The sequence below is a fragment of the Rhipicephalus sanguineus genome, chromosome 3 (genome assembly GCF_013339695.2).
Source record: "Rhipicephalus sanguineus isolate Rsan-2018 chromosome 3, BIME_Rsan_1.4, whole genome shotgun sequence".
NCBI classification, from domain to species: Eukaryota; Metazoa; Arthropoda; class Arachnida; order Ixodida; family Ixodidae; genus Rhipicephalus; species Rhipicephalus sanguineus.
Window position 1 is genome coordinate 193,036,620 of NC_051178.1, and position 26,468 is coordinate 193,063,087.

At 47.9% G+C, this 26,468-nt stretch overlaps 1 protein-coding gene across 3 annotated transcripts in view; it reads right to left on the reverse strand.

The window, feature by feature from the left end:
• The window catches only part of LOC119387956 (ELL-associated factor 1), a 155,956-nt gene that overhangs the window by 22,112 nt on the left and 107,376 nt on the right, over window positions 1-26,468 (reverse strand). For 2 of the 3 annotated variants that reach the window (XR_007415485.1, XM_037655542.2), the window contains exons 2-4: window positions 8,544-8,638; window positions 6,737-6,888; window positions 3,264-3,643 (exon numbers count right to left, since the gene is read on the reverse strand). Coding sequence is in view for 2 of the 3 variants with exons in the window: in XM_037655542.2 (XP_037511470.1) it covers window positions 3,264-3,643; window positions 6,737-6,888; window positions 8,544-8,638 (627 nt within the window). In the remaining variant the exon portion in view is untranslated. The remainder of the gene's footprint in view (window positions 1-3,263; window positions 3,644-6,736; window positions 6,889-8,543; window positions 8,639-26,468) is intronic. The other variant, XM_037655544.2, reaches the window with a different exon arrangement.

Here is a 26,468-nt window from a genome sequence, read left to right on the forward strand (position 1 = left end):
TAACAAACATATGCCCTATATACAGCAGCAGTATAAAAATGGTTGACTTTCAGCCTTAAAGGTACGACATCTTTTCTGGCCCTTGGCATATAAACTTGATACAAAACGAATAGAAGTTGACATACACAAATGTTTGTGTGTCTCAAATTCTCTTTGTTTTGACTTGGGTTCTTCCACTAAGCACTAGAAAAGGTATATTCATATAGGCATGAGGAAGGCTACACAAGGTTTTGTGTAATAAAGGAAGGTTATGCGAGACTGTTGTCTGCGTTCTCTCTCGTGCTGTTCAAAATTCTGCTGCTTGACAAAATATTCCCTACACAAGCATGCAACTTTTCACGTACAGGAAGTGACGCAGCAGTGCACATCAATCGCCAGAGCAATGAATACAATGAATAACACTGAAAATGTTGAATGCAATAAGCTTACCCAGGCTATGGCTATAAAAATGAGGTAGTTAGGTAAGTAGGCACTTGGCTTATAATACTGCAACCCTGCCATCTTGCACACAGAAATAATTCTTTTCGGTGTAAACTGAATGCCCTACATTGTAGAACTAAATATGTTCAACAGGGCACCACATAGAGAGTGCAAACCATATATGCAAACCCACCCATAGTGTTAGAAAGTGAACTTGCCAAATGTACTAAAAAGATGAAGAATGTGCGCAGCAGCTTTCCTTTGCAGTATGAAAGATAATGATGGTGATAATGGCCATACAACTGATTTCAAGGCAAAGAAAGAAGCCCAACTGTGAGAAGGCAAATCCTCGAATAGTGTTAGAACCGACGTGGTTGTGCACAACGGATCAGAGAGTGAGCTCTGCTGCATGTCAACACGCATGACCAAACTGTGATCCAAGCAGTAGCCAAGAAGGCATGAAATAGTTTAGAAGACATAGGAATGAAATACATATGCTGATGATTTAAGCTGGTCAACAGGCCTCAACTATTTCTTTTTAATACCTCCAAAACAAGCTAGCTAATTCGTAAAGAAGGCCGCAGCGATATTGCGAATATAAAAGCGCGGTGCACCGTGCAGACGCTCTATTTCAAAAACCAATTACCACGCTTCTCTCCTGCTTGACCAATCCTCTCGCCCGCAAAGTGACGCAACGTTTCCCATTAAGAACATCATGTAGCACTGAGCTTGTCAATTGTTCTCCCGTGCTGTACGAAACTGTGCCTTGGCCCTGCAGTGATGCGGTTCTTGGCCACACAGTTGTCGCACGCATCACATATTTGTTTACCTCATCAGTGCCTTGCACCGCACTTCATTGCCACGCTGCATGCTGGTAACTGACAGGAGCAGCACATGGAGGAAGCCTTGCTCAGTCGCTGGCTGTGCGTCTATGATGTAGGTCGTTAACGTCGTGCTACGTTCTGAAGTGGATGCAGTTACGACGACAGGCTATGCCTACCCCTCCTCAAGGCGCAGAAGGGTTGGAGGCCAAGTGTGAAACTGAAACCAGCTGAAGTGGCCGCAAAAGGGTAATTCTATCCCCTTGTAACTGCTTTATTACAGCACTTGTTCACAAAATTCCTGTGGAAGCATGTTCATGTCGTACAAGAGCGCAGTTATCATTTCGTTACAAATTTCGAACCTTGGGGTTGTTTACTGGCCTTTTAGTAAGAATGCTTGTATTTACTTCTGGGTACGATTCTAGTTACCCCTTGCTGGCATTTCCTTTACTACTGGCCTTTTAGTAAGAATGCTTGTATTTACTTCTAGGTATGATTCTAGTTACCCTTTGTTGGCATTTCCTTTACTACTGGCCTTTGAGTAAGAATGCTTGTATTTACTTCTAGGTATGATTCTAGTTACCCTTTGTTGGCATTTCCTTTACTACTGGCCTTTGAGTAAGAATGCTTGTATTTACTTCTGGGTATGATTCTAGTTACCCCTTATTGGCATTTTCTTTACTGACGTAACAACATTACAAGTGAAAAAAACTTAGTCTTGCATACTGTGCTTACAACATTCTTTCGCTACACTTGCAGTGACTCTACAATATGTCAGCGTTTAGCTGCCTAGGCATGCTGTACAGGCGATCTAAGCGCATCCGTGGACATTGAAGTGACAAAATTAATGACAGTGCAGAGACTGTACAGCCATGCTGGCTTTTGCATGATTTTGCAGAAAATGTGCTTCAGCAAATCGGAATGCACTCTGAGAAATCTAGTTCTACAGGCACTTCAGGGGGCGAAGCGGTTTTGAGACATAAAGTGTTATATTGTTTAAGCTATGATGATGAAAATTACAGTGAATGTATTTTAATGCGCTGATATAAAATAGGGATTTCATTTTTATGTTGACTATGCCATTAACTTTAAAACGAATTATGAATGAAAACATCATTCTATCACACATTTATTAAACTAGCTGCCCAGATCTTGCTGAATTAAATGTCATTGGATTTTACACATGCCAAGAGAGTGCAAGAAGTGTAATCATATGGTTCTAGTTTTCCTAGAACAAAACGTATCAAGCTTGAAAGTTTTCACTTGAATGACTGAGAAAAGGTATTTTTCTTATTTCACCCTTCCCAAACATGTATAACTTTCATGGTGCAAGGGTCACCGTAACACTGTTTCATGGTGCTAGGTTGCACATATTTGTTTGATTTATATGTGAAAAAAAAAACAAAACATGGGAAGGTAGGCTACCCATCCACCCACCCATCCCATCATTATGATATTAGTATCGAAGAAACACACAAACTCAAGAAAAATGAGGAAGAATACAAGAATAAGTACATAGAAAAATAACCAGAAACGCTAGGTACATATACATTATCTGGCGTATAACAAATGGACAAAGTATAAGGGCAGAGTCCAATAATTACAGTGTGGTTACATAGATAATCGCAGATAGAGTCTGTACAGATAGTTGTTTATGCACTTACATATAACAGGACTATGAGATATGCTCATCAACAACACAATACTATTAAAGGGAGCAATAATGACAATTGTAAACAGTTAATTAAACTTGTGTCCATTAAAAAGTCATTAAGAGCACTCACTGCGCATTTCTGTCAGGCTGTGGCCACGGTCCAAGCACTTTGCTAACTGTGAGTGGTTGTCTATCGAGGGTGTTCAACAGATCACTCCGTTGAGTGCATTGCTCATCATATAGCGAAAGAAACTCAGCTGCGAGTAAGCCAACACCAGTCACCTCAGCCCCTGCCCCGTTGACCTAACAACACAGCCAGACTCCAGCATCGGGTATGAAAGCAACGGGGCCATGCAGGATGCACCTACCATGAAGAGTCTCAGTGGTCAGCAGCGGCATGCTGTCCCTGCTGGCTGAGGGAGCCCGGCTTGAGGAGCCGCCTCCCTCCCTAGGTGTCAACAGGGTTGGCATGGAGGGGCTGCTCTGGCTGCCAGGGGGGCTACTACGCTGCACTTGCGGCTGGCTTGGAGAGATCCTTGGCTGTTGGCTAGTGCGCTGCTGCAACTGTGACTGTGACTGCTGGGGCCCATTGGGGGAGCTCGAGGACCAGCTGTGCTTGCCATTCGTCTGTGGCTGAGGAGGGGAGAGCTTCTGCGATGGAGAATGCTTGCGCGATCCTCCACCACCACTGCTGCCACTGTCGATGGGGGTGATGGGCCGTGGCTGGATTTTGCTGCTTCCTTCGGCTCTGCGGAAACAAACAAAAGAAGGCTTTAGGCTGGCACCACAGAAGTTGCTACTTACAATCTTCATTGTAAATGTTCATTTGGCCATTAACAAGCATCTGGCACTCCTTTGTGAGTGTTTGTTAAGCGGAGTCGTTTTATTTGCATATTTACCCATTTCTGACATTTCCCTTGCTTTATGTTCTTTTTACGCCAATTTGAACAGCTGGCAAGGCATTAAATTCAACAAAACTTGTGACGTTTGCACACTAATTTAAAAGGTACAATCTTGTATCCACCCAATTTAGGAGTATGGCTGTGACCCCCTCTAAGTTAGCCTCATCACAGGCTTGTCTTGCAGCAGTAACAAAGGGGACAGAGTTGCCAAGCAATAAAACTTGAATTCTGTTGGAAATCCCTTTTCATCGGTCACAGAAAACTTACAGTGAAGCGTCTATATTTTATCATAGTAAAAGTGAAATTAAAGAAACTTCACTATATCTCCCGGCATAATGATCATGACTGCAAAACACTCAAGTACCTAATCAAGATGAACATTTATACCAATTCCTTTTTTTTTGTAACAGTAAACCACTGGAACAGTTTCACTGAACAGCAAATGCACTGTATAAAAGGAGAGGTATTATAGTCACTGCTGTAACTCCCCTGCTGTAAAACCCTTGGTCGCTGCGAGAAAGTCTTTGAACAAGGAATAAGAAGTGTACCCTAGAACCTAGTTAAATGGAAGTTCAAGGGACTGGAAAAATATGTTCCTAAGAAAAGGAGTTCTGCTTACTGTGAAAGATCTGCAGAGGAATCGCACTCTGTCATACTACCTTTAAGATTGCGAAATATGTCATGCATTAAGATGGGAGCGCATCAACTCGTTTGTTCCATTATATGGGAGCAGTTGATGGCTTCTGGTTCTGTTGGTTCCAGGTTCATGGAGGTGCCAGTGACGTAATAAAGAAAACATAGCTCTTCTGCTCCAACAGGTGACCAAATAACATGTAGTTATGCAGGACAGGCTTTTTTCCCTTTTTAACAAAGATGACTTTCATGACTGCAAAATATATTTCAGATTCTCCCTCTTCTGGGAAAAGAATCCTTTGGATCCTACTTCTGTGGTTCTGCTTACAGGGAGTTGTGAAAATTTTGCTTCCAATTAACAAAAGTGTTCTACCTTCCTTTACATTAAACAAACTGAAAACCAACCAATGAAGAGACTGTTGTTCTATTTAAGCTTTTCCTGTTTACTGAGACTACTGTAGGAACTTCATCTGCACAAAAACAATAAAGCTAGTGCTATTTGACAATAGTGTAAGCATATGGATCAAATTATAACAGTTTCACTTCTTCAAGCAAGACAAGATTTAAAAACTGCTCTGAATAAAGCATTGTTCTGCATGACACTAAAGTGAGAAAATGTACACTCGAATCTGCCTCGCGATGTGGCCATTGTTGCCTGAAACGTCTGAAAGTTCTAAAAGCTAATTCTGAAAGTTCTGAAGATATTCTCCATTTTGTACAAAGAAATACACAGGGTGCTTTTTTTTAGAATATACAGATTTTTTATAAAAATGCTATGAATTCAGGCACCTGCCGTCTTCACACACGATATCTACGCCGAGGCGGAAATATTTTGCCGCACCTAAAGTTACAGTGAAATGATTAAAAAAAATTCGTTAAATAACTTCTTATTTATTTATTTATTTATTCAGATACCTACAGCGCCCAATGGGCATTATTGTAGGGGGGGAAACAAAAAAGAATACATTACAGGTGGTATACAACATCAAGAGGTAACATAAAAAGATCAGCAATACGTTTAAGAATACAGATGGCATGACGCATGTACATTCCGAACAGATCATTCGAAAAAAAAAAAAAAAAAACTTGAGAGCAGTTGTTTATATGGAAAAGCTGTAGGACGTCACAATTTATAAGCAAGGCATGTTGTTGGGCTAGTCGGTTCATGGTTTCAAAAAGGTTTTAAACAGCGCGATGAAGACGGAGGGACAACAGGAACACATACACACACACAAGCGCAGAATCCGAATGTGCGCTCGCGTGTATGTATGTGTCCCTGTTGTCATCCCGTCTTCATCGCGCTGTTTGAAACCTTTTTGAAACAATTTATAACATCCCCATGTTCTTGGAAATTCCCCAAAACACACGTAATTTGAGATATTAATAATCGAAATCGAATCGCCCGACCCAGGGTATATCGAATCTGAGTGCGCCGGACGCGCAGGAAATGCGGCCGCTGTGTTACGTCAGACCGGAACTGCCCGTGACGAACTCTGGAAGAAAAGAAAAAAGAAGAAAGGAGCATCGCAAAAAAATCTGGTCAGAGAAAACGGCAAGTCATCTGAAGTACACAAGCGTACCGCTTATTGTTTGCGCATGATGTGTAGTGATTATCTTGATTCTCTCGCGCAAGCAACCTTCTCTTTCACTGTCCAGTGTAAAACGTTGGGGCAGCACTTCTTCTTGCCCACAGGCGAAAGAGTTCACAAATTCCGAGAAGGGCAGAAGCCTTGCACATCATTCCCGCACGCGGAGCAGCGGTTCAAAGAAAAAAAAAAAAGAAAAAAAAACGCGCTCCTCAAAGCCACCGAAGCTTGAACACACGTGAGCGTGGCAAGCTCCTGATAACTATGTCAGCCGGGAACATTGCATCGCGATCATGGCCGATCCGAATTAGTCTCGATCCGGATCAGGCGTCGAGACCATGACGATCTGGCTCCCATATCGCAATTTGGCTGACGTCTGCGCCAAACTTGAGCCGGATAAGCCACCGAGACCACTCATAGAGACCACTGGTGGTCTCGACCAAGAAATCATATCCTTATCGGCCCCGATCGCGACCGAAAGCACCCGTGTGATGCCGGTATACTAGTAAAGTTCAATTTCCTCATAAGCCGGTAACCGCGTCTGGGACTGGGAGCCTTTCATCTTAACAATCTAACAATTTGGTTGGCGCAGTGCAACGCTTCGTAACATTAGCGCACAACTGCAAGCAGCGGAAGTTTCGAAACAAATGCATCATCCGAAGAGGTAAAAGACGCGCAAAACGTGTTCGAGGATCGGCGGGAGTCACGGAGGCCACTTACCTGGTCTTCTTGAGCTGGATGTTACAGCTGAGCCTCTCGAGCGTCACCTCGCCGGTGACGTTGTCGACGACCAGGACACACTCCCGCTGGTACGGCCGCTGCGAGCCCTTGAACACCGTGTGCGCCGTGCCGGAGCCCTGGGACAGAGGGTTCTGCAGATGGCGCAGGACCCGCGGCGGATCGCACCGCACATCAGCCACAGCGCGCACACTGGCGACCATCACAAGCGACCAGACGGCGGGGTGAAGGGCCGCAACAGCACGAGTACACTATGCACATCGAACGCTACGAAGCTGGTCACATACAGACACACATGCGAACAAGCGGTCGTACAAGCACACACGTATGCTACGCTGCACACAAATCTACTCTGCAGCACGGTGCGCACCCAACAGCAAGCGAATGCTCGCGCAGAATTTTGCAAAGCGCTAACCGTCGACGGTGCCGCAAAGGAGGGGCGTAAGCAGTAGCGGTACCGGCACGCTACACTAAAGTGGCCTGAATTCATTACTCAGGCTGCCTCAGCCCGCCTGCCCAACGCATGCTCACCTGACGCAGCTGAGCGAGATTTTTGGATGATTTGGGTGTATCGACATTCGTGTGCGCCAGGCAAGCGAGTTCGTGTTCATCTACGCAAGGCACAACTACCGGCAATAAATAAATAAATAAATAAATAAATAAATAAATAAATAAATAAATAAATAAATAAATAAATAAATAAATAAATAAATAAATAAATAAATAAATAAATAAATAAATATCCTTAGACCTACTGACAAACATCCACTCAACATATTTGGTATGAAACGCCACAACCACCTAAAATCTAAATTTCTCCTTTTCTTTTTATAACCTGACTGAAAGTTAAAAAAATATTGATTACAGTTACAGCAGGAGACCTTCTGTGTACTGAAACACATTACAAATGTATAAATATAGGCGAGGTCAAATAAGGCGGAGGGGGGGGGGGGTGCCCCCTTTTTCCTTGCCCAGAGATATCTTGGCTACGCCTGTATATATACCACCGTAATGTCATTGCATTTCCGAAATTAAAACCACGGAAGGTAACGCATACGACTGTTTAATCAAGATGGTGAGGTGAACCATTCATGTCCTTTTGTGGTCTCGTGGTTTCTTTTGCTCGCTGAATGAAGTCGCGAAAGCAATTCCAAGAAAGTGGGTCTACCGCGAGGCACGTAGTACATTTGAATGACCCTAAATCCGTTGCAGTGAATCTTAACCACGATTACAAAAGTAATAGCAGCGTATAAACGAAATGAAAAAGAAATCCCTAAGTATACAGATACGGCGTCCTAGTTTCGCATCACTGTCAAGGAGAAAATACAACGCAGAATTCAACCCCGTACTTAAATACTGGCAGCGCCCCAACTGTTGACGGCAGCCGAACGTCGTAAAATAGCCACGCGCGGAACAATAACAACGGATTATCGTAGCTATACGGGCGCCGGCGAGATTCGGGAAGTATAGAGATCGCGAAAGCATGGAAGAAGTATAGAGGAGCTAAACAAGAGCAGAAAAAAGGTCAGGCTCGCACACGAACAGTGCAGAAAGGGAAAATGCGCATGCAAAGAATGACGGCGCGTGAGCATGCAGACGTCCCAGCGACAGGGCAGCAGCTCCTTCCTGACGCGCGGCAGGCGAGCAGCAAGTAAAATGGGATCTGCGCGTCTTGCATTGTTGCGTCCTGCCACGGTGCGATGCGATCACAATGCAACGGCGGCGGCATGTAGCTGGCAGGAAGGCGGCGTGCCGGTCAAAGTGGGTCGCCCGCCGAGCGCGCACCTACCTCGATGTGCGGCACAGTCACAGTGATTTGGTTCTTCTCCCCCACTTCGACGTTGGCAGACTTGGACGTATCTACAGACGCCGGCTTGAAGTCGTCTGCAGAGGAGAAAGAAACAAGAATACGGGTTGGCCGCACGCTCTCGCTGCCAAGAAGCCCCCCCCCCCCCCCTCAAACACACACATCCCGATCCCCTATATCAGTCAGCTGCGGTTAGACTGAAGAGACGGGACTATACTCCGTTTCATACATCAGGGGAAATGGAAGCTGGTAAGACTTCTTGCACTACATGCGTTCGAACCAAGAAATAGTTCGATGAACTTTGAAAAGGTATGAACTTTCGATGAATTTACCACCCGTGTAATGTGATTTTTTTTTTCGTTTTTAGGCTGAGTAATAAATGAAGATGTTTTGTGCCTCAGAAATAAACAAACCCCGTTATCTATACGGTTGTCAATGGGCTACTCTGGACATTTGTTCTAAATCGCTTAGCGTCTCTTTGTTTTCGTATCGTGTACTCCGCGATTAGCACCGGAAGCGCGTAGCCGGAGCTAATCGCGGAGGCCAGGCACGGTACGTGCGGACTGACACATTCTGCTGACCGAACTTCTTGCATAGCTTCCACAGCGTTGCACCTGATGTACGAAACGGAGTACAGCTAGCCAGCAAGTCGAACAGTCGTTAGCCTGTGTCGGAAAAACGACGCAGAGGCCCTTTTGAACAAAGACATAAACACTTAGCACGCTCGGCAAGTTCGCTTAGACAGTGGCAACAATATGCATTCGTTCGGCTCCACCGCGGTACATGCACTGAACACACAGGCGAGATTATACGTACCCCCGCTTTTGCTTCGTGACTTATCATAATACTACGCGCATTTGCCGTTCAGCCCCCGCAACTATGTCCATCTTGCATGCGGTGGTGTAATTATAATTCGTCACATTTTCTTTTTCCCTGCCGCCTGCATGCGCTATCGTCCACATCCCTCTTCTCTATTCCTAAATTTACACAAAGCGAATTCCGTATGATCGACACGTCCTCTTTTTTTGCATTCGGTGAATTTTTGTCAACACTGCACGCAAATGTGACAACGTGGCATTAATTATGTGATATCGACGGGTCTTAATTTTTTACTGCATTCGGTGAACTTTTGTTAACACTGTATGCAAATATGACAACGTGGCAGAAGGTATAGTTAGCATGCTTTCCGCTTTCCTATGGGCTTCTATCTCCCACGAAGCTCTGTTGAAGACAATGAACAAAGTCCGAACAAGGCAGCGCGGAAATTAATAAAAGGCAGGCCCATTGTGACGTAATCATCTCAAGAATTTCATGTAGAAGTTGTTGCGTTGGCGAACGTGCCTGAGACTGCGCAGGTTCAGACATGTGACGCAATACGGCCGTTCAGGTGTTACTACCTCTATACACAAGCCACGCAACCTTGCGTCATCCCAAGAAGCGAGTATACGGCAACAGAACGGCTTGGAGAGCGCATGCTGCCGGACACTTGAGGGTCGACAACAAGCTCCCCCACCCCAGATAAAACGAGACAAATATACCCGGACAAAAAAAAAAAAAAAAAAGCCAGCACTGACTCTTTAAGAAGACAACCTCTTACACGACGAGGTCTCTATAGCGCGCCCAGAGGTCCGTCCTTCTCGCGAGTCCTTCGCCTCGCCTCGGAGCTTCAAGGCGACGCACTTTTCCCATATCTTTTCGAGAGCTACATACATATATACTGGCTCGCGACGCGTAGATCGAAATGAAAAGCGATCCATAAAGAGAAAGAGGAGCGAAGGAAGCCAGGTCGCAAAAGGTCCCTGGAAAGCTGGCCGCTCGGGCAGTGCTCAAGAAACGAAACGGGTTTCCCCAGCTTTTTCTTTTATTTTCCTTGTCGACCTCTCGACAGAAAGCTCGATTGCTAGTGTGCAGCAGACAAGGGAACGATCGAAAAGAAAGTACAGCGCCCGTAAAGCACGACAGAAGTAAATAAATGAGGCGAGCGCTGAGAGAAGACGAAGCGAAAGCAGTTTTTGCCGGCGTCGCAGACACTGTCTGAAGGCCCCATCGGGCCGCTATCACTGCCCCTGCTTTCCTTCGTATAATTAGTTCATTCCTTTCGAGTTCACATTATCATTATTCCACGTGTCGCATGGGTTGCCGAACGGCATAATGAGGGAAGGAATTCAAACGAGAGCGACACGAGAGTGACGATTCACATGAAATGCGTTGCGCGTTATCCATATCGCTGACACTAGGGCTGTCGTGCTCGTCAGTTCATAATGCAACAGCCCTGAGCGTTTCTTGACGGGCGGTCTTCGTTAGATCATTTCCAAAAACTTAATTAGAGCGCAACCACACGACACATTCACACACCCACACACCCAGACATCCACCACGCACAGCGCTCACTTCCAACTGATTTATTGATCGCACGGGCTTGAATATATACATGTTGCACATGCGCGCATTAACATCAAAAAAGCCAACACACACACAATCAAGACATACATTTTTTTTCCTGCTCCTTCCACATCACAGTCTAGATCTGATGAACTGAAATTCACTCGGAAACAGAGATAGCGACGGGGTGCTTACACAGCGGTCCTTGTCTTTTTCTATGGAAAATGCCTCTAACACTTCACGTGCAGTTTTCCTTGTGCTTCTGCCAAGAATCTTTGTCTCGGAGAATCCTGCGTCACAGCCACACATTATAGCATGCGCAACCAGGTGCGCATACTTGTCATCTCGTTTTATTAATTTTTGGGCGTGTTCCCTTAACCGGTCATTAACACATCTTTCGGTTTGACCGATGTACACCTTGCCGCAGGATAGGGGTATCGAGTACACGACCCCCGTGGAACATTTTACAAAAGGCCTCTCATGCTTCTTCTCGCAGCCGCGCTTTTTGCTATCGCAAATACGTTGGCACAACTTCCCGATTTTCTCGGGCGCCGAAAAGACCATCGGTACACCGTGCCTACCCGCGACTTTCTTGAAATTGTGCGAGAGCTTATGGATGTATGGCACAACTTGTGGCCTAATCCTTGAGGGCTGGTTAGCAGTCGTCGCTTCCCTTGTTCCACGTTTAAACTTCTGCAGCAGAGACTCAGCAACGGCCGTGATGACCGATCGAGGGAAGCCAGCAGCCTCTAATCGGCTAACCTGATTATGAAAACTACGTTGCATGCTGTGTGGACAGGACCTCCTCAGCGCCGATTCCAAGCAGAGAGAGGCTACGCCCCTCTTGACAATCTTTGAGTGGGCAGAGTCGTACGGCAACAGCTCCTTCTTAACACGGGGATGAAAAAACCAGCAAAAGTGCTCATCGTTCCACGTGAGGCTCAAATCTAAAAATTGCAGACAAGCTTCTTGCGGTAATTCGACCGTGAAAGATAGGCCTCGTCCTAGTCTTTTAAAGACGTTTAAAATAGCTTCAGGGGATGTAGGGTGTGTGAATGTGTCATGTGGTTGCGCTCTAATTAAGTTTTTGGAAATGATCTACCAACTAGGCCAACAACAAGTTCTTTTAGGTCTTCGTTAGAGGGCGCAAGAAAAGTAGATCGCGCATATTCGATCACTGCGGACGCAGTATTGGTGCTCTCGATTCGGACATCGGATATGTAATCTTCGGAATGTAGATCCCACTTCCAGGTAGCGGCGGATTGAATGTACGAATAAAACTGGCGACGCCGATCGACCCAGCCAGAATCTCTATACCCCTTTGGATAAGTATGGAAAAATACTTGTTCTATGTTATCACCTCAGCGCAAGTGTATATTTTCTATCTCTCTCTTTCTCTCAGAGAGAGAGAGAGAGAGAGAGGGGGGGGGGGTACTTGTACAAGAAGAAAACGCTGGCTCAACAAACTGCGACTATACGAAGACTTTCGATTTCAAATTCAGGTCCACTTGCACAGAATACAAAGCGTCCATGCGGGCGTACTGTGGCGCACTATGCAAATATACATATCATGCACTAGGTGAACAAGAGTCAATTGCCTTCGAGGCTTATAACTTCACGTCTTTATCCGTATTCTGTTTTCTTTCTACCGTTATTCTCACAATTAGACATATGGCACCGCACAGCTTCAGATATACGATGACGCGCGAACTAGTGCAAGAAAGCACTCTTGCTGTCGCCCGAGTAATTTTTCGTGACCGCTTGCAAATCGCGGAGGGAGACATAAGACACACGACAAGCTTCGACAAGATGCGTGAAGAATGAGTGCGAACAATAACTCGCTATCGAAAAGTAAAGCAAGTACTAGCTGCACCACTGTTTAGCATAAAGAATATATACCGTATCAGGCCAGTAGGACGAGGACGACAGCCGCACGGGACGCGAGCGACAAAACGTGTTCTTGTCACCGGACGAGCTGGACGTCGGAAGAGCCACTCCGCTCGCCGTCACGACGCCCTATATACTCTGCTATGCACATGACATCGTTATACTGCCACTACACAAAGACATATTCCTTTCGTACAAGAAAGGAAGTGCGCAGAACTTGATAAAAACAACGCGGCGATAATTGGGCTCGTTGGTAATGTTCAGGAACAGACATGTAGCGCGCAAAATTAACACCACGCACAACCGCATTGATAACTATATATACCAACACAATTACATCGAAACTATAATAGTCTACCCATGTGCCGTCGTCGTCATGCAGGTCACGTGATCCGAGGGGGCAGTGAATAAATAAATAAAACGATGATGATGATAAATGACGGTGGTGATTGAAATGATTTGGTGATGATGATGATGCTCGATCACACACACTCGCGCGCAGCTTCGCTGTCCGACGGCGTGGAACTGGCAGCATTTTTTTTAACACGAAAGTGTTTTATGCCGAGGTCCACCACGGCTCCACTGACGCATTTCCGTCACGGATATGACGTTGTAAAATATAAAGACTAACATATGGCAAAGAAAAAATTAGAAGAAAAAGTTCCGTCACATGGAATCGAACTCGCGACCTCTCGATCCCCAGCGCGCAGCGCGAAACGACTCCGCCACAAACAGCACGTTCTTCGTCATACTAACGGCGTGCTATTTATATACACCATTTGCCAGTGGCGGTACTCAGAGATCGGGGTACATCAGCGTGTTTTCGTTATCACTAGCGAGATGGCGCGAAGGGCTCGAAGCGCGCGCTTTAAATGTCGTCGCCCCCCGCGTTGAGATGAGCGTGTGTCTCTACAGGGCGTGGTCGCTCCTGCGCGCGCGCTTATCTTGTACGTCTTGCGCTCTCACCGCTAGTTTCCGTTCAAGTTATACCCCTGTCACACGGGGCAACTTAAGTGCACTTTGAGGGAGTGCATTTCACCGCTAGGGTCATTCGCACGCTGTCACACCGGAACGCTTAGGACACTCGCTGAGAAGTGCACTTGCCGGCGAGTGCGTTCGCCAAACTCACTTCGACGGAGTGTCTAGCCTCGGTAGCAGTGGCTCTAGAATAAATAGGGTATTATCCGGAGCCGAGTTCAAAGCATTTTTTAAACTATAGTTTTCGCTATTAGGAATATTCTGATGCATTAAAACATACTATACCGCAAAAAAAGCTACTCTGATATTCTCGCTCTCAGGTAGTTTACAGCCACGACCACCAGGGGCATGACCAGCACACGCCGTGCAATGGCCGCAGCCGCCGCGTTTGTACGTTAAGTTTATTTTAAGGGCTGCTTATAGCTGTAAACCATTATTGCTTAAGAAACATTGCCTGAAATAACAAAAATCTGTTGTGGTAATTAAGTACCTATCGCCATTACCATCATTTCCAAAGTACAGTTCCCTTTCTCGTGTAGCAGCGCGCTACCAAAGGGACATTCTGGCGGCGCAAGTGCACTCGCTCAAAATGACACTAAATTTGTCAGTGTGACCGGGGTATTAGAGAGAGCGCGAAGGTCATTTCGCTCACCGCAGCGGCCGCTTTTGCGAAAGGAGCGCGCTGCTCACAAACAAATAAGTTACAACTGTGACAGTTCGCGCTCATCCTGTGTGTACTTGTGCGTTCGTTTCGTGCGTCCTCCTTTGTATTTGACCAACGCGCTTTAACTGTCGAGCTGTGACAGTTATTAGTTCGCGCTCATCCTGTGTATGTTCGTTCCGTGCGTCCTTTCTGCTTGAGCAACGCGTTGGAAATTTCGAGCTGCTTGCCGTTCTTCGTGTGACATTACAACTTGTTGCTACAGCATTCATTCCTTCGCCCTCGGGGCGAAACAATGCACAACAAACGCTCAACTACGTCTGTGAAGACACGTTTTACTTTCGTGTTATACCGATTCCTATGACAGAGGGATCAACCATGTTTTTTTTTTTTTTAGTGTTGCTTGGTCAGCACCAACACATATACGAAATCATGACAAGACAAAATACAAATACCGATATACCTTCCTTTACATCGCATTTCGCATGAACACCATTACCGCGTCGTATACAACACCACAGAGGCATCAATGATGCATCTATTTACTGTATATTTGATAGCGTAGGTTCCTAACTAATCTCTGGCCATGGCATATTCCTGCTATTGCCAAGTACCTTATGTCTCTCAGCAATGCTGTCACTGTGATACCGCTGTAGTGATGCACTTGTGCGTCTGTCGTGTATGACGTTAGACGGGAAAGAAATGATGCTCACGCTCAACGCGTTGTAACGGAATGTATATTTTGTATGTCATATCTCTTCACGATTTCTTCTACGTATCGGTGGTGACCGAGTAGCGATAAAATTCAGCTGATACCGTTAGCGCTGGGTTGTGTTCACCTTTTTCTGTGCGGTCGCCGTGTTCGCTAATTTTGCGCGCAATCATTCCTGAATCGATAATTGACATTGGAACTGTGCTGTGAAACACGATATCCGAAAGGGGGGGGGGGGGGAATAAACAGAGGCTGAGAAGAGAAAAGTGCCACACGGGCGGTATACCGGAAATGACAAGAGTCGAGAATGAGGAAAAAAGCTGTACGAACGAGATAAACGTGCCCAAAATTGCGCTGCCGTATAACAGCGCCGACGCCCGAATCGTGCCGGAGAAACCGCCGCGGGTAAAAGAAGGACATACAAAAGCGATGGAGCGGGACGCTTCATCAAGCGAAGCTTTATCGAATCGCCAAGCGAGAGAAAAGCGTATACCATTCCTATACGCGCCATGCATGTTTTGATAGTGCAGAGTGCTCGTCACATCATTTGGCCACGCCTTCAAGAGGTAAACATCTCACCGACATTAATTCAAATCAAAAGCATCAGCGTGCCCCGCGCATTAGGAATGAAAAACAACTTCCTGTTTCCTAAACGGGCGCCTTGGCGTTGTGCACACACACACACACACACACACACACACACACACACACACACACACACACACACACACACACACACACACACACACACACCGATATTAATTAAACACCGCGTCATCTCTGCGCCTGCAGCTACGTTACGTGCAACTGATGACGAACAGTCCGAAGACTCCAAACGCCACCAAGACTGCGATTAATTCGAATACAAGCGACATCAGTTTGTTTTTCTCAATGTACACTGGAACAACGCCAGAGCTTCCCTTAACTGAGTGTGCCCTATTATACTCCCCCCCCCCCCTCCCCGATCCTCAAGGCAAAAGTGACACGTACCGGAAGGAGTGGTTTGAGCTTGCTTACATTAGCCACGCCACTTAAAGCTAATGACGACGCGAAGCAAACGGCACGGACAATCTCATTCGTGACGTCACTCAGTTGTCGTACCGCGCATGCGGAATGGACCGGCGTAACGTGACAATGTAAAAGATAATGTTTCAAATATTTTCCCATGAATACTTCATATCTATTCGCACGAATTTTCGGGTTATATAAGACATTCCTACACGCCTCCACGTAAGGATACCACAACCGCATATATGCACTTCCCGGCTTCCAAGCTGCTCGGAAACGACTAAACGCTAAAGGACAAATCGGATAACGGAGTCGATTCTGACCGTAGAGGCTACTCGAAACGCTGGTTCGGTCGAACCACGCGCGTTGTCGCGCGAGCCACGTGGGACGCCGCCGAATTTGGGGCGCGGGCACCTCCCTTCCACGCCATGCATGCATATACGACACCCACGCCTGCGTCGTGTGCGGTTGCCACTTGACAGCGGCCAGAGATGGCGACTCCCGAGCGTATCATCCGGGATTACGGCGCATGCAACCACTCCGAGGTGTGAAAGAAACGCACGGCCTATACAGTTACTGTATATGTTACCTGTAGATATAATATTACGCGTACAAATTACGCGTAATTCGACGGTTGTGTGTTCGAGTCCCATAGACGGAAAAGGTTGCTCTTTCGTCCACTTCATTTCCTTTCAATTTTGGACCCAATCATTACACTACAATTAAAAAACAATAAATAATGTCCCCTATGCCTTCCTTACGTCAATTGTGATTGATTTCATTGCTATAGGTACCAGAGTTGCGCGTCTATTTTTCAAACGCCGCTATAACCACGCATTGCGGAGAAACTGATGCTCAGGCCTCCTGACACCTCCGCTACAGTGAACTGGATTGGCACTAGTCACCGCCAATCTAGTTCATCACCTGTGAGGGACACGCCGGTAATCGGCAACCCTCTAGGCACGCCGCCTGCCAAAACGGAGTGCGGCTTCGCCGCATAGCTCTGGTTGCTAGAGCCAGACCTACGCGCAACTCTGCTACCTAGAAGGTAAGCCTATCACTGCTCTCCGCATGGTCACCGCTTCAGTGACGCGCCAAATTTCCCTACAACGGGTCCCGTCATGACATCACCAATCCGACAGTGCTCCCCGCGATCGGATCGCCCCGCGACTACGCGTCAGCGCCCTCGCGCCCAGCTTCCGCCGCGGAAGGTGCGCGCTCATAACCCCCCTGTACGTGCAATGCCACGAGCACGCGTGAGGTCGCCAACGGAGCGCAACGCTCGATCGTTAACTGATGACGTCATTTTCGTGACAGACCCGCTCACGCGAGGCAAGCGAGAAACAGGTGCTGACCGCGATCGGAAATTGGACGGGAAATGCGCGTATATAATAATACACGGCGCGGGAGCTACAGCGGAGGCCCCCTTTTGTTTTGTTTTTTTACTTCCCGTACGGTCGGCGCGATGGCCGCCGATTACTTTTCGGATCGTCCACGTGCCAAGCACACAACAAGGCGCCGCGGCAAGAAAGCCGAGGGAGAGACAGATTGCCTCCGCATCACTGAAGCGCGACGAGGCGCTGCTTTGCGCAGCCCAATTGTTGCGCAGACGCGTTTTTTTTTTGCTAGCGCGTCGAGCGGCATACGCGGAGATCGCGCATTTGGATTACGACACATTTCGTCACAGTGATTATACACGAAGTAAAGCGGCTAGCAGCAACTTCAAAGCGATGCGAGAACCCATGCCATCGTACTTTAAAATGAGGATAATCTACAGAAGCGAGCTATAAAAAACGCTCGCTTATAATAGAACGCTCAGGTTTATTACACCTTGAATATAGCCACGGCAACAGCACAAGATGAACTCTTATCTTTTCCTTGATATAGTTCAAAGCTGCGTTTCAATGCCCACTTTAGCGACGCTTATCACTGCCATACTGCGAAACTATGACGTGTTAAACAAGAAGAATAAAAAGAAGCCAACGTTGCAGAAACTGGAATGTGCGTAAATCACACCACACGCGGAAAATAGGCACGGCGAAATTTATGTTCGTTTGTTTTTCCTCATATATTTGTGAGCGTATACTATAGCGTTATATCGTTATAGCGTATACTATAGCGTTATCGAATCATTGCTCACAAAAATGCTACAATGGAGCACAGGAACGAACAAACATCAAATGCTGCTGACTACGTGAATTACGCTTTATTTACGTTGCAAACATGTCTACAATTTTTGGTACCGAATACATACTCAATGAAGAAGCACATCAGGCGCCCGACAACCTTCCCGTGCACGAAAGTAGAGCGTTCACTTGTCTGAAGGGAAACTGTTTCCTAGAATTGACGCGTTTTTCACTAGAGAAGTATAGACACACGTCCAGTATAATACGAACCATCCAGTATAAATATGAACCAATACCAACTAGCCCAATTAGCCGTGCTTTAGCGCCACGAGCTGTTTGGAGTTCACCCGTAGGTATGACGACATTAACGACACATCGTACCGTGTAATATTCTCCCCACAAATGCTGCACATCGAACTTTGTACACAGGAAGCGAAATTGAAAATCACACGTGGTCTATGAGCTCGGTGCACGACCAGGAACACCAGAATGTAAAGTCGAATGCTTCTACAATGAACGTCTGTGCATATCAAAGTGACCTGCGTAACGAAGGAATCCTGAAGGCTCATCCACTCTTGCGACTAGCACCGGTGGCGCGACCATTTGCGACAGGCGACCAAAGAGCGACCCAAGGCGACCCATGTTGACACCTGCGTGCGACGTATATATATACACCTGTCGCCACACAAATTTCAGGTCTACTCGCATTGTCAATGCCCCTTAAAATGAAGTGACGCCCTATTCCTGCACATTTGACTGGCTCAGAGGTTTGCGACTGTAGTCGCGCGACTGAAAAACCGGACAGCGAGCGACTGAGCCACAGCAGTCGCTTTGCGACCAGATCGGCCAATTGCGGCCAGTCGCTTTGGGAACAAATATAGGTCGCACGACCGGTGCTAGTCTCAGGTGTGAACGAGCCTTCCGTCCCGAGAGCGCGATACAGTGCGCGACCTTTTATAGTGAAGTGGCCTGCATAACGATGGCGGTACGGAGCACTTCTTTACGAAGGCGTTCTACTGTATACTATATGAGACACCAAACGTGCCACTTTCCTTATGCGGCATTTAGACGTAAATGCGCTGTTTGTTACGACTGCAGCGGGTTGCCGCGATAAGGCTGTGGACATTACAACTGCTTCTCGATCACCGAGGTTGTCAGGAAGTTGGCTGACGATTGTGAGAGCTCGTAACGAAGACCAAAGTGCTCGGGCGGCCGCGTTCAGATAGGATAGAACGGGGACGCAAGTTGCGTTCCGCAAATACATCAGGTGCCCAAAAGCGGAAAAAAAGGGCCGAAAATGCGCTATAGCAGCGTTGGACAGTCAGCTATACGATGAGCTCTCCAAAGCACGATAAACAGTCGAAGGCCTTTCCCAGAGCCAGGCCCCGCCGTCCGGCTTCTTATGCCAGCGCAGGCCTGAGCTTCCTCGTTTAAAAAGACTCAGAAATGCGCATTTCAATGGTCGAAAAAGCGGGTGACGCCATTATGCACAACAAACACGGACAAAGCGAACGCCTGACGGACGGCAAAGTCGCAGTGGAATTCCGCGAAGGCTCGCCGGAAAGGAAAACTGCAGCAACGCGCAAGGGCCGTCGATGATAAAAAAAAAAAAAAAAATGTGGTCAACAGACAGCCGGAGATTCTTCCAAGTTTTCAGCCGTGCAGACGGGAGAGCGAGAACCGAAAAAAAGGAGGAGGAGGAGACACGGCTGCCGCCTCTCCGGCGCTAAACACTCGCCGGCGAGACAACAATAAAGCGCCCGACACACAGCGAAACCAACGCAATCAGATAGAAAAGACAAGGACGTACGGACGCCCATCCGACCTGCCGCGGAGCATACGACGCGCGTGGAGCGGCCGTATCTCGATATCCTCGAGGGCGGCGGCGAAGCGCGAGGATATCGTATACGGATAAAGGCTCATTCACACATGCGACTATAGCACCGGTTGCAGGACCAAGTGAGACTGGCGACTTACACGGGTCGCCACGCAGAATTCACGTCTGACTCGCATCGTCATTGCCCAGCAACTGCGAATCTGAATGGTTCAGAGGTTTGCGACTTCAGTCGCGCAACTAAAAAATCGAGCAGCGAGCGACTGAGCCAAAGTAGTCGCTTTGCGACCATTTGAGACTAACTTGGTCGCGCGAACGGTGCTAGTCGCAGGTGTGAACATCCTTAAAGAGATGTCGAATTTACGTAAACGTTTACTTTGTTGATGCTTTTGTTGATGATTAAATATGCCTGAGCGCATTGTAATGGGTGGGCTTTTAAAACAACCACTCATTGCGCAATTCCCATGTTTTGACGCCTTGCCCGATTCTCGCTTCTGCCACGCAATATTACATGCGTTAAGGAGACTCCTTCCCCTACATGACATTCCTATAGCGTTTTTTTTTTTTCGAAGCAGTTTCAAGAAATAGCGTGGCTCTGTGGTATAGAACACCTGCTTGCCACACAAATGGCCTGGGTTCGATTCTCACTAGGACCCGGAAATTTGTATTATTCATTTTATTTGCATCCTTCTAGATTTTTCGGTCACGGGCAAGATGATGATTTTTCGCTCATAACCAACGACACCGGCACCGGCAACGACGCGGACACCGGAATTTCTGCGAAACGAGCGCTTTAACGCTATCGCGTTTACGTAACGGATGCAACGCGCTTTAGCAACTTCAACCTGAGGGAAGTGAAAGTACACCGCTTAAATCAAACCATGCAACAAGCGACGGTCTATAGTGCCAAAACGTCGCATCCAATGGGAAGTTGTCTTTTTTATTTCTCTTTGTCATTTTCGCAAGTCTTCACTCGTAGTGTCTTTCATCGCAAAACAGTGATTAGTCAAAGTTCTGCCCTGCACTTATCGACTACCAAAGTTTTCATAGGTTGGAGTGGTTTATTTTTATGTATCATATGAAACAAAAAACACGCGGTCTTATGGACGTGTTAAGCTAAGTCTAATCTTTTTTTCTTCACTTCGCAATGACTAAATAGCGCTGCTTATAACATGTACTCTTTTTTCGGTGTTCAGATGTTCCGTGACAATATAGAATTCAGTATGACGTGCCAGGTATAAACGAATATTAGTCTAAATAAAGAAACAAATAGGGCCATAGGCAAGGCATGCAGCGAGAAGTCAAGATAATCGCTGGTCACTAAAGGCCCGAACACACGTACGCGTTGCAGCGCGTCAACGCGTGACTTTTTGACGCGGCGTCGCGCCCTCTCCCTACGGAGAGGGAGGGCGCGCAGCTTCGCGTAGCCGCGCGCCCTCTCTCCCCATAGGGAGAGGGCGCGACGCCGCATCAAAAAGTCACGCGTTGACGCGCTGCAACGCGTACGTGTGTTCGGGCCTTAAGAATAACGGACTGGATTGCAAGAGGATGCAAAGCGCGCCAGGGGGAGGCAAAAAGTTAGGTGGGCAGATTAGATTAAGAAGTACGCGGGGATAACGAGGCCGCAGCAAGCACAGGGCCTGGTTCATTGGACAAGTATGGGAGGTGCCTTTGTCCTGCAGTCGGCCTGGTCAGGCTTATGATGACGACTAGCGCGTTTATATCGCTCACTAAAGGCCCTTTCGCAGATCGTCTTTTACTGCGTCGCGCACTTCCCACATTTCTCACTGCGACTCGAGCGTATGATATCTACACCGTCCTTTCATGTGGTTTGTCGTTCAAAATGATCTTTATCGCGTCAACGCAGTCAACGAAGACGCCTGTATGGGAACTGCCAAGTCGAGCAGGGTAAGCAACTGATACCCATATTCCTCAAGATCTACGGGATGGCACTACCTTTCAAGTCAACAAGCCGCGAGCGTGCACAGAGCGTTTAGACATTTCTCAGAGCTTCGCCAAACTGTTTCAGGCCACGAACCCGCACCTTCGAGAGCTACTGAGTTCGTCCGAGGTTGAAATCGCAACCGCCGCTGTGTGTGACGGTTCACGCACTCCAATAACGCGACACGCATTTACGCTGACAGGCATTCGGCAACGCTCGCGCAAGCGGAGACGAGCGGAGCACCTCTCCTCCGGGCGACCGAAGTGCTCCCCTCCCGACTGGTCTGATCCACATCCCAAGCGCGACCGAGGCCGACGGCGGCTGACAGCGAGCGGGCGTACATTTCGCCTCCCCCTCCCCCCTTTCATCCTTACGTATGGCAGCGGCAGACACTTCCTATCAATACGGCGGCTAGGAGAAAAAAGGAAGAAAAAAACGAACAGCAAAGAAAAAAAAAAGAAAAGAAACAGGGTCAGCGCCGGCGAAAGGCAACGTGTTGCAAGCAGCAATGCACTGCTGCACTCTCGCGTGCAGAGGAAAGGCACAGCCGCTCGCTACGTAGCAGTTCGCCAATGTAGGAGGAGAAGCACACTACCTTCTCCCCAAACCTTCTCGGACAGAGCGAGCATCGTCGCTGCTCTGGACTGAAGAGGAGAACAAGTTGAACGGAGAAAACACATGACCCAAATCCTATGCGTGCGCACCGCACGCGCAGTCCTCGCCCTCGCGCATGCTTCGCCCCGCTCGGCTGCTGGCATCCCCTCCCGCTTCTTCGGTTTTTTGTTCATTTTCCTCGATCACGGCAGTGAAAGCCAGCCGACGACTGGTTTCACCAGTTTGCTATCTGCTCCGACCGCGGCGGCAGGGGACAGCCGGCGCACTCCCCGTGCACGGCTCCCCGGACGGACGGGACAGGACTGTACGAGTGTTACCAGAGACGCGCAGGCACTGAGGTCATAATAAAGCCGACAGAATGCTGCAACAACTGATCAGACGCTCGAACACACTCTGCTCCTACGTGCCAGGTACACAGAGGACCGCAGAATGCTGCACGATGTAGTACACCGCAATCAAGGAAGGGCTCCTTGATTGCGAATAAGGGGCTCTTATTTCCCACTGCGCACGCGTGCGTTGTCAAACGTGGCCGCACGGCTCCCCTAGCTTTCGAGAACATCGTCATCTTCGAACGGCTGTGAACCGACACAACTTCACGCTAAACAATCTTTTTTGACAGCTTTCTCACTGGGCGGCTGTCGCATTGCAATCCCTTATTTATTCTGTCTTCTCTATCACTCCCCCTTCCCGTGCTATCAGTCGAGGTCTCCTCGTAAAGCAGTTACAGATCAGCACTTTTCCTTTTTCCTGCCTAACCACTTAGAGAGAGAGGGAAAGAGAGAGAGAGAGAGGGGGGGGGGGGGTAAGCGCGGCGAGCAGTACGTGAACGCGGTAGTGGAGACAAACGCGAACTCCCAAATCGGATGGCGCGTACGTGCAACCCGACCTCGGAGAACATCTATCAACGAACCACCTGTCCCTTCCGTTACGTCGGGTTCAACGAAGCTGCAAGCGACGAGGTGAATCGAGCGTATCGTCGCTGTCGTCATCGTTTCAGTCGCTTGGGTAGACTGCACAGGATTGCACTAAGTTTTAGACGGTGTATGCGGTCACATCGAATGAGTAAGGAGCAGGAAAAATGGCTTGGGTTTACAATATTCCCCTGCTTAGGCCACTGAGCCATCCTTGTATAATTAAAGTTGATTTTCTCTCTCTCTTGTTCCTTTGACATTCCACTCCAGCCTGTCCCTGAGAGGTTCCACGTACACGCGGCTTAGTTGATATATGGCCGAAGGTTGTGTCGCCAACCGCTACCGGGACCCTCGTGCTGACGTGACATTATTTATTTTCTAGAGTATAACGACTCAAGCAGAAGTGGGAAAAAGGAGAATATATTACCATCTAGCCCAACTGTCAGTACTGCTTCAGAAGAAGGGAAAATAGTTCTATGACGTTTGAGTGCCAAATTCTTCGGCATGCGCATCTCGAAAAGCAAAGAGACAGAGAGAGACAGGAGGCGACACCGTCTTGAACTTAGCCCGGCAGCTTAATCCAACGTTCGGCATTCTGAACTCACTTAGAAAGGCCGTACCACATGTAGTCTACACGCTATATCTACATGTATATATGTGAAATGTAGTACGACGGTTGTGTTGGGAGGGTGCCGCGCGAATCGAGTAGAAACTACCGCTTGCCACCACGTACTTTCTATAGCACGATTCCTTGTCGCGCCCGTTGGCTCGCCGTACGCGGTCTAGGGTATGTACGATGTAGTCTACGTATTGTATCAGTCTAGAAACCTTGATGCCTCTTTCGCGGAAGGCGCCACTCACGTTTTTCCCAGCATATTGCCTTGCACACATGGCGCCAAAGGAGGCTGCGAGTGACAGCCTGGCGTCCGCCATATATACCTGCAGCGGTTTCTTTCCTCGGTTCGCTCTCGTGGACATACGCAGACGGCGTCTTGCTTTCTCTCGACATGTCTTCATCTCTCTCTTGCCGCGGAATCTCACTCACGAGGAAGGCCGAGCTGACCTCGATGGGAGCTTCGAACGTTACACAACCCGAGCGGTACGTCACTGTACCTCAGCGAGTTCGCACTATTGAAGCATGCCGCAGCGCAGAACGATAGGCGCGCTTAAAACTCTCTCTCTCTCTCTCTCACACACACACACACACACACACACACACACACACACACACACACACACACACACACACACACACACACACACACACACACACACACACACACACACACACCAGAAGAGAGCAAGCAGAGCCAAACATGTATGTATGTATGTATGTAGCATACATACAAACACACACTCACATGCATGTGGGAGTGGACAGATATAATATCCTGCCTACGCCGCCGAAGCAAAGCTACCCAAACCGAAAGGTCAACCATGCAAAGAAAGAAAGAAAGAAAGAAAGAAAGAAAGAAAGAAAGAAAGAAAGAAAGAAAGAAAGAAAGAAAGAAAGAAAGAAAGAAAGAAAGAAAGAAAGAAAGAAAGAAAGGTGTGCATATGGTGATGGCATGTCTTACGGACATTTCATTCGAAGAAAAATTAAACGAAAGCCGCCAGGGCATTCAAGTCATCCTAGCACCGTCCTGCGATACGCAACGTTATAGTGCTATTATGAAACATCAATCATGCAATGAAATACCACCGCTGCGTTCTAGTTGGTCGCGCCGGCAACGGAAGGTCTGGGATCCGGTGTGTCACGTCGCAAGCGAAGCTGTACAAGGGACGCGCGCCAGGCGACGTCATGCCGCCCAGACGTCGCGGTCGCCGGCGGCGATCAATCGGTTCGCGTACAGACGCACCGCGCGGCCCGGAATAAGCCTTTGGCGCGGGGAGGATGAGAGACCGCGAAAGTTCGTACAAGACCAGAAGCACAGCGAGGCGGCGGAGGATGTGACGGAAGGGAAGAAGCCGGGCATGAATACCGAGACGAGTCGACGCGACTACATGGCGCGACAGAAAGACGGAGGAGAGCCGGAGAGCCACGAGCGAAGAAAAAGCTGACAAATCGGGTCGGCCCGTCTGGCCGGGGCGGCGGCACCGAACTTTTTTCTTTAAGTTCTTCCTCCCGCGGTGATCGCACGCTGTCGGCGAGATGTATTCGATACAGGGCGGTTTCCTAGCGCCTGGCTTCGATCAGGTCGGAAGTGGGGCTCCTTCCCATATGCACTGCCGGCGCCAAACGTATAGGAAATACATATAACGCACCCGTATGCTCGCTGGCCTATTAGCGGACGAGAAATGAGCGACCAAAAAGTCAGCACGGCCCCTTACTGGTGGATAAAGGCGGACTATACCGAGCGTGAAAGCGGCATGCATATTCAGCTCCACTTCTGATAGTGATCACCGCAACAAGTATAGTACCCAGTGTTTAACCTTTGCTCATAAAGAGGGGGGGGGGGGGGGGGTGAAGGGGGCCAATAAACGCGGGCTGCTTATGTGTTGTGCGTGTATTATCCTCGTCCTCTTTATGAACAGCGATTAGGAATCGTTGCCACCCATGGGCAGGTTGGGGTGAGCGATACGAGTGCGTCTTCTGTTAGCTCTTTCATCTTGCTGTGGATCCGAGATTTCGACTGGAAAACGCCTTCTGAAGCGAAGCTGACTTTTAAAGGGCCCCTAAACAACTCCTGTTCGCGTGACGCCATGAGGAAACGAGCTCTCGAGTGGTCCATATTGGAGGGATGTCACTTGCGAATTGCCTCCTACCTGCATGCTTTGCCACACTATTGCATGCCCGTTTTATTTTGTCTCGCACTATACTATCGTGCGCGATCGACCGATTCCACTACGT